The following is a 13,234-nucleotide window of genomic DNA, read 5'->3' as shown; positions in this document are numbered from 1 at the left end:
AACAAACACTCGAGAGAAGGACCCTACACCTGAACACGATGGCAGCAAACAAGATCTGAGGTGTTGAGAATGGACTAGGGCATTACGGGCAGAGGAAGGACCTCGAAAGTTGGATCCAAAGTCTGAAGTATGCGGCCAAGTTGGATTGGATCCATGACCCATTTGTTGAGGAAGAATGAAAAGGACATCATCAGATCAGCAAGTTTCAAAATTCACTGTTTCTGTATTTGAATTACAGTTAGCTTTTTCAAAGTATCTGGATTTACACTAGTGGGTCTTGCATTTCAGGTAAAGAGCCAAGTTGATACAATGGACTTGATGGGCCTCAAGTGATAAATAGAAGTTATGTCCTTACCATAACGTTCCATGCGGAGTGTTCATCTCGCCTTTGTTCTTACACATGGGTTCGGAGCCGATCCTCGGCTCCGTGTCGGCCGCCTGCAAGCTCTGCATCGAGAAGAAGCTCGAGATCACCTAATACCCACAATCCCCCTCTGCCTTTACCTCAGATCTAGTTTGCAAGCAAACCAGCCATAGAGAGCACACACACACACCAAAACTTTACCTAATGATAGGATCATCTATATACATATATATATATATATATATATATATATATATATATATATATATATATATATACACAAGTGTATCATACAATGCAACTAATGCAACTGCAGAAGGAGAATACTCCAGACCAGGCACCAAATCGAACGTTCTTCCTAAGGGTGGGAAGAACAAAGGCGAGATGAACACTCCACATGGAACGTTATGGTAAGGACATAACTTCTATATGTGAGTGTTTTCAATCTCGCCTTTGTTCTCCTAGCTCCATGATCCTGAGGAACTCACGGAGAACGTTCTTGAGCACAGTGGAACCAAAGGTTGCCCTATCCCTAGAAACCCTGTCCACTTTGTAATGTGAGATAAATGTATGTGGTTTAGCCCAAGTAGCAGCCGCACAAATCGTGTCTAATGGTCGTGAGCTAAGGATGTAGACACTGATCTCGTAGAATGTCCTTTAGGTTTGACCGATAATGTTTGATTAGAAGCCTCATAAACGTATGTGATACAATCAGTTAGCCATTTGGAAAGAGTTCACTGCTACACCCTTTCTGCTGTCAGCAAAGGCTACAAACAGTTGATCAGATTTCCTGTGATCTTTTGTTCTATCCAAGTAAAATCTGAGTTGCCTATGGACATCCAATTTGTGCAACATATACTCTAATTTATTAGAGTGATTTTTGAAGAAGGTGGGTAATTCAATGGACTGATTAATATTATTAGTAGAGCAAACTTTGGGGAGAAAGGATGGATTCGATGCGAGGATACTCTGTCAGAGTGGAAAATTAAATAAGGGTGTTTAATAGAAAGAGCTTGAAGCTCAGACACTACCTAGCGGATGTAATGGCCACCAGGAATAGAGTTTTCCACGATAAAAATTTCAATGGGCAGATTGAGGCTGGTTCAAAGGGGCAACATCAATTTAGAAAGTAAGAGGTTCAAATTCCACGGTGATGTAGGAATTCTAACTGGTGGTCTGATATGAAAAGATCCTTTTAAAAAGCTTTACAAAGTCTGTGAGCCATAATAGGCACCACATTCTTCCACATGAAAGTTAGAAATGGCAGCCAACTGCACTCTTAAAGTAGCAGGAGAAGCTCCTTCATGAAACAATTCTGTCAAAAACTCCAAAATCTTGTTCAACGGAGCTATAACAGGGTCCAAATGATGTGAATTAGCCCAGAAGTTCCATTTACTGGTGTAGGTCTTTGTAGTGGAAGCTTTATGAGAAGCCACTAAAATATTCTGAACCGCAGGTGTAAGGGAATCAGACCTGGCTAGAAAGCAGCCAAGCTGCTAGATGGAGTGATTCGAGAGATGGGTGAGGAACTAGTGAGTCAGTAGATCTGGCTCTGGGTCCAGCATCCAAGGTCCCGTGATGCAATAGAAAGGGAACCAAATCTGACGAGGCCAGAATGGGGCAATGAGGATTATCGTCCTCTGAAGGTTGTTGGCTTTCTGCAGAAACTTTGCAATCAGGGAAAGGGAGGAAAAGCATACAGGAGACCCGGGGCCAATGGACTTCCCTGGAGGGGTAATAGGGCAAAGTGGCTCCTGGATTTGGCGTTCATTGGAGACGCAAACAGATCGCGGGAAGGCTGGCGCCACTTGCGAAATATCATGTTCGCAATTGACTGTTTGAGGACCACTCGTGAGGCAACAGTATTGCTCTGCTCAGCCTGTCGGCTGTGGCGTTGGATGACCCTGGGATGTGCGACTCCGCCCATTGCCAAATTCTCATGGCCTCTCTGCATAGTTGATAAGACCTGGTTCCCCCTGCTTGTTTATGTACCAGACTACGGACATGTTGTCTGTCTGAACTGCAATAGTCCCTAGAGGAAGAAGGGGAGCAAAGTGTTGCAACGCTAGAAACACTGCCCTCAACTCCAGAACATTGATGTGCAGATTGTACTCCAGATTGGTCCATTCGCCTTGGACTGTCTGTCCCTGAAAGATGCCCCCCCACCCTATCAGGGAAGCGTCCGTGGTTATGTGTGGGTAGCACAAATGGTCTTCCGCTGGAAAGGTTGCAAGTCTGAAGCCACCAAGTTAGGTGTGATTTGCATGTCTTTGTTATCAGAATTTCGTGTGTCAGAGGTAGCTGTTGGAATGACCATTGTGCAAACAGCAGCCATTGTAGAATTCTCATGTGCAGTCTTCCCAATGGTATAGCAATGAGAGAAGCTGCCATGAGACCCAAGACCTTCAGAACCAGCTTTGCCGGGGATTTTTTGGACGACAGAAGGAGAGAAATGTTGTTTTGAAGTGCGACTATCCTTTCTGTAGGAAGCCTTAGAACCAAGTGATGCGTATCTAATTCCGCTCCTATGAATAAGATATGCTGTGATGGCTGTAGTAAAGATTTTTCGAAATTTACGGAAATTCCGAGGTGAATACAAAGTCGTAGGGTGTAATCCCTGGCCTGTATCAGTTAGCGCCTGGTGGTGGCAGACAGGAGCCAGTCGTCCAGATACGGAAACACCTGGAATCCTAGGCGCCTCAGATGAGACGCTACCACTGCCATGCATTTGGTGAAAACCCTGGGGGCTGAGGTCAGACCAAAGGGCAGGGCCCGAAACTGGTAGTGACTGGCTCCCAGCCGGGTGATCCCTGGACGCCCTGGCCATTTTGATGTGGTAGTATGCATCCTTCAGATCTATTGAGCACATCCAGTCATCCTTCTGTAGGAATGGAAGGGCTTAGAAGAACGGGTCGAAGGAACCGAAGACGGAGCCGACCTCAATATTGTCGAGGGAGGGAGCTCCATCACCGGTTCCAAGACTCGAGGCTCAGAAACTGACAACAGTTGAACACTCGGCCCCGAAGTCTGTGGATGTCCATTAGTTTCCTGCGCCTATCTGTCATGACCCTCCCACTGAAAGAATGACAAATAGAGCAGTCTTCTTGCAGATGGAGAGGGCCAAGACAGTAGACACAGGAACTATGGTTGTCAGTTACTGACATTTTTTGCTCAAGTAAGTAGAAAGATAGTCAAATCCAGAAAAAGAGTCAAGTCCGGTAAAATTGTCATCGACCCAGTGATGCGAACACTGCAGCGGCAAACTAGATCTGAGGTAAAGGCAGAGGGGGGTTGTGGGTATTAGGTGATCTCGAGCTTCTTCTCGATGCAGAGCTTGCAGGCGGCCGACACGGAGCCGAGGATCGGCTCCGAACCCATGTGTAAGAACAAAGGCGAGATTGAACACTCTCACATCTTTTGTTCAGCAATCAAGTATACTACAATACTAATATGCATCCTTCTCCTAGATCTAAGAGGGGAGTAACAAATGTATGAGATAACTGATTTTTATACAAGTTTGTTCAATAACTGGATACAACTAACACACTATGATAATACTAAGGTTGCTTAATGGGGTCCTACTGCTTCAACCCAGCTTCTTTATTCCTATCCCACCCCAGGGTCCAAGAGTAATAACTTTGCAAACAAAGCAGCTTGTCTGTACCTTACTGAAAGTACCACTACAGGTACAATGTAAATACTGTGCATTGACTGAAATAGAGCATCATAGTCTATCTCAGCAGCACAGAGTACAGATTCTTAACTGTGTCTTAGGTGACTGGGGGGTTGACTATCAGCCTTAGAATAGCCAGGCAGAGAGAGGGAGGAGTGAAGGGGTGTGGCACACTCCCTTCTCTCTTGGGGGAGGAGTTGTTTATACTCAGGGCCACAGGGGGCAGTGCTACTTACCTACTGGGAATCGGGAAGTTCACTTCTCATGTCTCAAGAGGCAGGGATGCCTGGTGGGAAAGTTCTTTGGAGAAGTGAGAGGAATGTCCTCTGTGTTATCAATTGCAAGTCCCTCCCTCCCTCTATGCCTTACTGGATGTGGGTAGTAGGAATGGGGGAAACTAAAACAGAAAATCTTGAACCACCCCAACAGCTGTATGAATGATGGTGGAAGGCTGGCATAATGGTTAAGGTGTTTACCTTACAGACACAAGATACAGGGTTTAATTATTACATGGGATAATTGGCTAGGCTTAATATGGCCCACAAGGACAGTTAGCCTAGTACTAATTTATGATGGCTACTCCCACCTGGCCATCTGCCAGAGATGAGGAACAAATGGGCTTATTGGCCATGAAAGCAGAAAATGATCAACAGCGCAGGGGCAAAGTGAAAAATATATTATGTATAAATAGCATCATAAAACAGGGTGCGAGATGGAGGTGTAGCTAGGATCCATGCAAGAAAAATGTTCACAGAAACAGCAGCAACAGTTAGGAAGATTACTCTACAGCATTACCAAATAAAGGAGCAAGTATAGAAATGTAGCAGTGCAAATGATGCCAACAGGCACAATATCATTATTTTCTGCACACAAAGTATCTCAAAGAAAGAATTCTTGGCCTTTTCTGGATCACCGGGTCAAAACAATGCAATAGGACAGTAATATTGTAAAGTAATACCTATACAATTATGTATAATAAACTATTAACTTGGCCCATTTTCTGCAAATGAGGAGACAGATTGGTAAATTTTGAAAACCAGAGCACAGAATTCTAGATGAAACATTTTGAAAAGAGGAAAAAAAGAAGTAATCTCAAGTAGTTAAGCTAACTGGCATGTACGATGGTGACGTGCATCTGGATTTCTTAAATTAATTTCAATGCATTTTATTGTTTTAGTTCTGTTTCTAATTAGAAAATATTCTAACTTTTGTCAGATCAAATAAACTTCTACTGATATAGAGTATAAATTTCCATTGGGAAACTACACTTTCAAATCACACTCAATACTATTACACATTACGTTTATAACACTGTTTACAGGAATGCTAGGCTTCAGGAATTTTGCTGTGATTCAAGGTTCTACTTACATATAAAGGGCATTATTCAAGGAGTATCCTTAAATGTGCATGGCCTTCATACCAATGTTGACATAATGATCAATAAAAAAGAAATGAACATTTTCATTACCTGTGCTCCATATATATATTTATCCAACATTCTGCCACCTATCGTTTGTCCTCCAATGTCCCAGACTTGAAGTGTAACACTTATATTCCCTGAGAAATAAAAGAAGAAATGGAGAGTTCATCTGCTTTAAAAAGCAAAGGAAACTTTAGTTTACTTTATGAAAAGTATAAAGCAGGTGATCTAGTTAGCAAATAAAACCTTAATTTACTGAAGATACTGGACTTGGTAACAACTTATTTGCATTGTTTTTAATATGAACTGTTACTGTTGTTCATCCTCATTGAACATATACTTGTTTTAACATTTCATTTTAGAACACTTAATGGACAACTGCACCCTAAACTTAACAAGCCCTTTCCTCAGGGGATGGATTATCAACTGTTCAACTAGCAGCCCTAGCACTGTAGCAGACAGACTGAGGATTTAAGGAGTGTGGCCTGGTCCCTACTCCCATCATATGTTAAAAAATCATGACTTGGTAATTTCTCTGGCTATACTAGCAGAGCTTCCTCGTTTTATTTTATGTTGGAGCTGAAAGAAATCTCATGATACTTTCTTTAGAAATTTGTCTCATTTGCCCTTGTTTAATTTTGCCTGTCACATTCTTTTGTCAAAGAAAACACACACAGCAAGGTACCTGCATCTCTCTCATTTTTTTTTATTTCATACTTGCAGAGTTCAGAAAGCTACTTGTGTTCAAAATTCACAGATTTTGACTGTGTAGTGTCATATAAAGCTGCACTTGTTCTCCCCTCTCTGCAAATGAGTCTTTGTAGATAAGCCCAGATAATGACTGAAAGCAACTTCATTAATAAACTGAGCTTTGCAAGCCAAGAAAAATGATGTTCGAGCTGACTCACAAAGATATCTGTAGGTTAGAATACCAAGGTAGCTGATTCCATAAACCTATAACTGTGCTGATCTACAGAATTAAGGAAAAGGACAAGGGTTATAGTTTCAAACATGTGAAAGAGATGCAAGCAAGAAAATAATGGCAGGCAGCCCAGCACCCTTTGGCAGAAACATATGATAAGACTTCAGAATAAAATTCAGCCTTAAAGGAGGTACAACTCAACTCTGTATAAACAATGTGGCAAAGAAATGCACATATCAGGCATGGTTAAATTCACATTGCAAAAGCTGTACATACTATATATGCTTTGACTGCAATCAGGTGCTATGTATCTTTAAGGCACAATATGTGGCATGTGCAAGGATTAGCAACTGATGTTCAGTTTTACACAAATACAAAAAACAATTTGCTGCAAATATGAATACATTTTCTTAAGGTTTAATGGTACAGAAGTGTCACTATATAAATTGGTTACTATGGAAATAAGTTGAAGAAATGTACTTTGTTTTTTCATTTTGTAAGAAGTCTGATGAGACATCATATTTAAAGTAAAACACGTCTTCGTCTTCTGCATAAATATTTGACTTTTTTCTGCATCCCATTGTTGTTTAACAGAGTAGAGTGTTTTTACTGTATGGTTAGCTTTCCCTGTGCACAGAACCTACACTCCTGCTGCACAGCCATCTGAGAGTGGGGCAACTATTTGACATGAACTGTAATTGTATTCTACTTGCTGCTAATGTCCTATTGTGTAATGTGTAAAAGTAGCTAATATGTATGCTGCAGGTTGGCAACTTCTATGCTGCCTAACACTAAGCAAATGTAGCTGATGGTAGCATTATACAGTGGTGTCTTCCACACAAATATATTTCCCATAAGTATATTTTCTAATTGAGCACCTCCGTACAAGTATGATAGCTGCTTGTATTGAAAATAGCCAGAATCAACAGTCTTCCTACAGACACTATGACTCAATAAGAGCATCATTTTTTGCCTTACTCAGCTACCCACAGAGCTTATTTAGATACATGGGGTTGACTTATGCATGTTATATTGATGATACCTACAGCTGTCACTGATTTCTGCATGATTTTATGACAAGTGTATACCTCTATACAGCCAGTTTTGAAGCCCTTTGTCCACTTACATTGCTGTTATCAGATGAAACTTGACATGTCCAAAACTGAAGTCTTGGTTATACATGCTGTTTTGAGGGATTCATTTGTTCTGCTTCATTGCAAGTAATGTTGAGGAATATGCTGAGTAACTAATATTGCAGGACTAGGTATCGGCCATAGTCAAATCACCTTGATTTCACCTGAGGAATACCTCCAGAGTATAGTACTTGACACCTCTTGAGGATCTCTCATTTACTATGCATGCCTTGGTATCTTCACACTTTAATTACTTCAGTGTTCTTTAGTCTGGGTTTCCCCAACAGTGAGCAAGACCATCTACAGCTTGTACAAATATTTGCAACTTGGCTGCCTTCGGGTGCACACCATTTCTAGCATATTATCTCCATGCCCTGGTCTGCAATGGCTTCCGATCTGGTTTCATATTACATCTGCAGTTCTGCTCTCTTGCTGGTATTTTAGCTCTGCATGGCGTGTGCTTTTTTTTTTTTTTTTTTTTTTTTTTAAGTACCATGTGGCCTACCATGAACTTTACACTCACCATGACGCTGCTAGCAGCTCCTAAGATGCAGCTTTAAAGATATAGTACCTTTTGTTCAAGTATCAGGCTCTGCACCTATGGAATCCACCATCTTAGCAGCATAGAAAGTGCTTTATTGAGCTGGCAACGCTTTAACATTTTTTTACATGCATCTTATGTTTCTCACCTGGCTTTTAATGATAGCCCATAAAACTGCTTCCATGTATTTTAACATGTATTACAACTCTGCAATCAGTACTTTTAATCTATTTGGTATTGTTCACTAAAAGCAAAACATTAATTCAGCAAAATAACAGTTGCTCTGTATGTTTATATGTAATTAGGGATTTTCTTTGCACACTTAATTCATAGATAGGAGTCTCCTTGAGATGCAAAGCAGTTCTTTGGAGTGTGCGCATTTAACACACACACACACACACACACACACACACACACACACACACACACACACAAGTATAAAACTGATTTTAAATTTAATTAAAAAAAAAAAAAAAAAAAACACTTGTCTAGGACTTCAGCAAGGTAACTATTTGGTTAGGGTACTATTTGTACCCCATTCACATTAAAATGAATGACAAACAGAATCTGGAAGCACGAAGCTAGTCTATTTATTAACATGACATCTCGCTTCTACCCCTCCAACACAATTAATTTCACATAGCTAGCCAGTCTATATCTTACTACATATTATAAGCACCCAAAATCAGTTCCTAAAATCAAATGATCTGAGTGCTTATCTGGCAGTTCTAGTAATTTAAATAGGGAGTACGGAGAGAATCACGTGTTATAATTTTCAGGGATATTTTGTTGTGCTTTTCTGTCAGGAAACTATATATCGAGAGAGAGACTGGTACCAATATGCACAACCCACAACATAATTCAGTTTTTTTTTTTATTTACTTATGACAGTGATCAGAGTGGGGCATGGGGTATCTGTAGAAGCAAGTTGAAATACACTGCTTAAGACCACTATTTCTTCCACTTCTGGTTATCATACATCAGAAATTATCACAAGATGCAGCTCCCTGTTTGGAAGCGTCTGCAGGTTAAAGAAAAGAGCAGTTAAGGGATTACTGTAAAGTGGTCATGACCATGGTTTGGTAGGGACTAAGGAAACATTGAAGCTCAACCCTCAAAGTACATTACAATGTCCTTTTTCTTTTACTTCTATCACAATCCATCATCAGAGGGGTACCCAGGGTGACTACCTTTTTAGGAGGGTAGAGAAGGAGGCTGATTGTGAAAGCAAAGAGGAAGTAGATCACTGCTGAATGACCAGTGATATATCTTGTCTAAAAGGTACTGCATGTTTTCATGAGAAACATGAGAATTTACTGCATTTTTTTTTCCAATCACTTTTACTGAATTATCACTTGTGACATAGGCACATTTACATTCATATAAAAATAATCACAGTATATTAACATAACAAACATACTTCACATATACTGCTATAAGTCATATAACCTAAACATTACATAAATTATTCAGTTCCTGCTTTTTTTTAAACATCTTCATTATGTTTGTAATTGTTAATTGCTATTTTGATCAAATTGTTAATTGCTATGTAAATCCAATGTAACTACTGGATTGTTAATTGCTATGTAAATCCAATGTAACTACTGTCTGTATATTTTAACTGTGGAGCTTTTCTCCCTGGGCTGCCACTGAAAATGGACCTACGTCCAGTCGGACACTCCCGGTCAACAAATGTAAATAAAATAATTAAACCATCACTGACTACATAGGCAATCATACATTTACATAAATGAATACGAACCACACCGACACAATCCTAGTTGAAAGCATTTTACATCACAAAACCATAATGACACTCCCAGATGCAATTATACATCACTTATAATCTAACCAATCTTTCTCACTCAAACATTATATAGCTCATTTAAAGTTCTGCCACCTTTTAGACCTCACTCCTCCCTTGCATGTATTGTTCCCAGAATTCCCATTTTTCCTACGTATTTTGCTTCTACCCTTTTCTAAAGATCTCGATTCCACTTGTTTTATCTCTTAGAGTCGGTTTAGATTTTGATTTCCATTTTCTAGCAATTACTTTTTTGTCAGGCATCATTATTAGACACAGCAAGGCCTTGCATATCTAGGCAATTCTGATTCTGTATCATTGCTCAGAAAAATCATTTCCCTCATCATGTCAATCTTCCTACCCAGTATCTCCGACAGTGCATCCCACAGAGAATCCTTAAAAGTCCGCAAACTCACCCTACTCCCAGAAAATATGTTCCCAATTACCTCTTTCTGCCCCTTCACACCTCCAACACTTACTGTCTGCCAGAGGAAAAATTCTCTGGAGTCTACTTGGAGTATAAAAATATATATGTAAACATTTCCAGGCAAAATTCCTAAATCTTCTAGACTTTGTTGCATATTTGGGAGACATACTTATATACTCTCATCGTTTCTTTGTTAATTGCTTATTCAATCTCTCTTCCCAATCCCTTCTAACCTCCTCAGATTGATTCTTATAGTTATCATGCAATATTTTATATGCTCTACTAATTATTCCTTTTTTAATGGCAGCTTCTGTTCTAGATTCTATTAAAAACTCTACTAGTGCTGTCTTTCAAGTCCCCCCCCCTTATTTCTTTCTCTTTGCCTATATTCTGGCATCAATCCCTGATAGGGAAGGCAATCTCTAGCCTGCAGTCCAAATAAATTCTTGGGAAGATGCCATCTCTAGTTATTTGCTTTCAATACCTTGGTTCCTTTGCCAGTTATCTCCAATAAATTCAAACCCCCTCTTGCCTATTGTCTGGATCTCTAAATGCAGTCATCCCTATTGGCAGAATCTCCTTTCTCCAGTCCTGTGTTGGTTTAGTTCTTAGAATACTTTCTGCTACTTTATGGATATAATATTCTGCATGACCTTTGTTATTTTCATTAAAGGCCTGCATCTAAAATCCTAGCCTCTCTTGTTTCTTGAGCTTCCCCTGTGTTTCATCGTCATCCCTTTCCACTTTGATTTTTAATTCTCTGCTTGGGCTATGTATAAGAGTATTAAGTGTGTAACTCTGAAATACCCCTCCAAATTGGGTAATCCCAATCCGCCCTGTTCTACTGGAAGAATCAGCTTATCCCACTTGACTCTTGTCGTCTTCCCCTCTCAAATAAAGTCCTTCAGCTCTTTATTAATTGCTGCCCACAACTTCTCCTCTAGTTGATAAAAATATGCCTGGCTTGTTTATAAGACTAAAGGGACTAAAAACATTCTAATGCTTGTATCTTGCTAAAAAGTGAGAATTTACTGCCGAGGCCACTCTGTCTTTCCCTTCCTGTACAGTCCAAAACACAAAGGTCGTTGCTCTGCCAAATCCAGCAAAACGTATGAAAACAATCCAAAGATATACAAAATAACGTAGCTGGATGCTGCTTACTGTATAAAAACGATTTATTTCATCGAACCAAACAATACAATATTTGATGAGCGCTTTCGGGTCAATACTCTTCATCAGACAAAGGGTATTGACCCGAAAGCATCAAAAAAAATATTTTGTTGTGTTCTATTCTGAAATAATACTTTTTTAAGTAAGCAGCAGCATGTGTATAACTTCCTGTACAGTCACACATAAGAAACTAGCACTTAATTTAGTCATATTTTTGGTGAAAGCTACGTAGGAAAGCTTTACTGAGCTAGCCATGCCTTAACAGCTTTCTTATATCTTATCTTTTTGACCCTTTTTTTAATGATCACTCACAAAACCTTTCTCACAAAATATTCCATACATTTTAATGTACATTACAATTCTGTAATCAAACCTTAATGTTTTAATCTATTTTGTATTATTCACTGAAAGCAAATTATAAAAACCAAGTGAAATGATTACTGATACTGCTTGTGAGAAACACTGTCTATTTGATGAACAGCAACAAGTTGAACTACATTACTATGGTCTGGTGGTGCTAGACACATGCCCATGCAATGAAACTGTGTATCCCATGCGAGTGCCACCAACGATGTCATATTAAAAACTAAAAAAAAAAAATGTCTGATCCCTATCATGCAGTTCCTTCTCTTGTGCAAGTGCAGGGCATGTCTGGTAAATGTGACAGTTAGCAAGCATGGTTTCCTGAGCAAGTATGGGTAAAATCTGGGTCTTTCTTACTCGACATGGTGCTGTTAGCAGCAGCAAGCAACTGCTCTCAAGTCGTTGTTTTCCTTTCCCACTTGAGGCAAACTGGGAGCATATGGGGAAAGACAAACTGAAACAGCCAGAAGGAGCTTATTTAGAAGACAGACATCCATTACAAACTGCACACAAAGCAGCTTTTTAGCAGAGTGAGGTGTGTGTGTGTGTGTGTGTGTGTGTGTGTGTGTGTGTGTGTGTGTGTGTGTGTGTGTGTGTGTGTTTATATACCAAAGGACATACAAAAGCAAACTCAGAGATCCAAGTTCAAGTGGAATGGTAAGTAAATGTGATCAACAATGTATCACTTAAGTACATTTTTTTTTTTTTTTTTTTTGGGTTAAGTGACTTGTTCAGAGTCGCGCAATAAGCAAACGGAAGCACAACGAACCAAGCCATGCACACTTAACTAGAGAAGGTAACTTATTAAGAATTTGGAGCCTTAATCCTCCATATCAAATGCCAGCCCTCCACTAACTTTTCCCCAAAAAAATCACTGAGGATTACAATATGTCAATGTCAGTCTTAGTTTTATAGTTCTCATCGTTAAGAACATGTATGTGCATGCAATACCTGCTGCTGTTCTGTTAACTTTTTAACTGAATTACAGCTGTCTGGCACGGACGACTCTCAGCTATAACTAAACTGCTTCCTGTAGTCAAAAGTACAGAGTTTGAATCCTCCAACCTCCATTCATCTAATGTGTGACCATGAGCAAATCACTCAAGACAGTAATCCTGGGTCACCCCCTGAAAAGGGTAACTTTATCCAGTAGGTTTACTTGCTTATCCAATAGCTAAAATGGTATTTAAAAATTGTTCCTTTTGGAGCCTTTGTCTGCCTCCCATTACAGTCGGCATTGTCCAGAATTATTAAATAAAGAAGATGAGAATTATTTTGGTCTCTTCTTTGTAAATGTTTGGCTCTCTGAAATTGCTGTGGACTGCAGTCACTAACTAATGACAGACGCACGAGTTTCAGACTGAGTCCTGCAGAAAATGCTTGCTAATGCAACTTTCAAAGCATACGAGAAAAACAT

The 13,234-nt window shown here is 39.7% G+C and overlaps 1 protein-coding gene across 1 annotated transcript in view; it reads right to left on the bottom strand.

The window, feature by feature from the left end:
- Window positions 1-13,234, bottom strand: part of RAB28 (RAB28, member RAS oncogene family) — a 769,471-nt gene that overhangs the window by 652,459 nt on the left and 103,778 nt on the right. Inside the window, exon 3 of the mRNA XM_044062586.1 lies at window positions 5,506-5,594. Coding sequence (XP_043918521.1) covers window positions 5,506-5,594 — 89 coding nt within the window. The remainder of the gene's footprint in view (window positions 1-5,505; window positions 5,595-13,234) is intronic.

The sequence above is a fragment of the Protopterus annectens genome, chromosome 2.part1, assembly GCF_019279795.1.
Source record: "Protopterus annectens isolate FY-2018-M chromosome 2.part1, PAN1.0, whole genome shotgun sequence".
Classification (NCBI taxonomy): Eukaryota; Metazoa; Chordata; order Ceratodontiformes; family Protopteridae; genus Protopterus; species Protopterus annectens.
The sequence above is the reverse complement of the archived record's forward strand: the minus strand, read 5'-3'. Positions and strand labels throughout refer to the sequence as shown.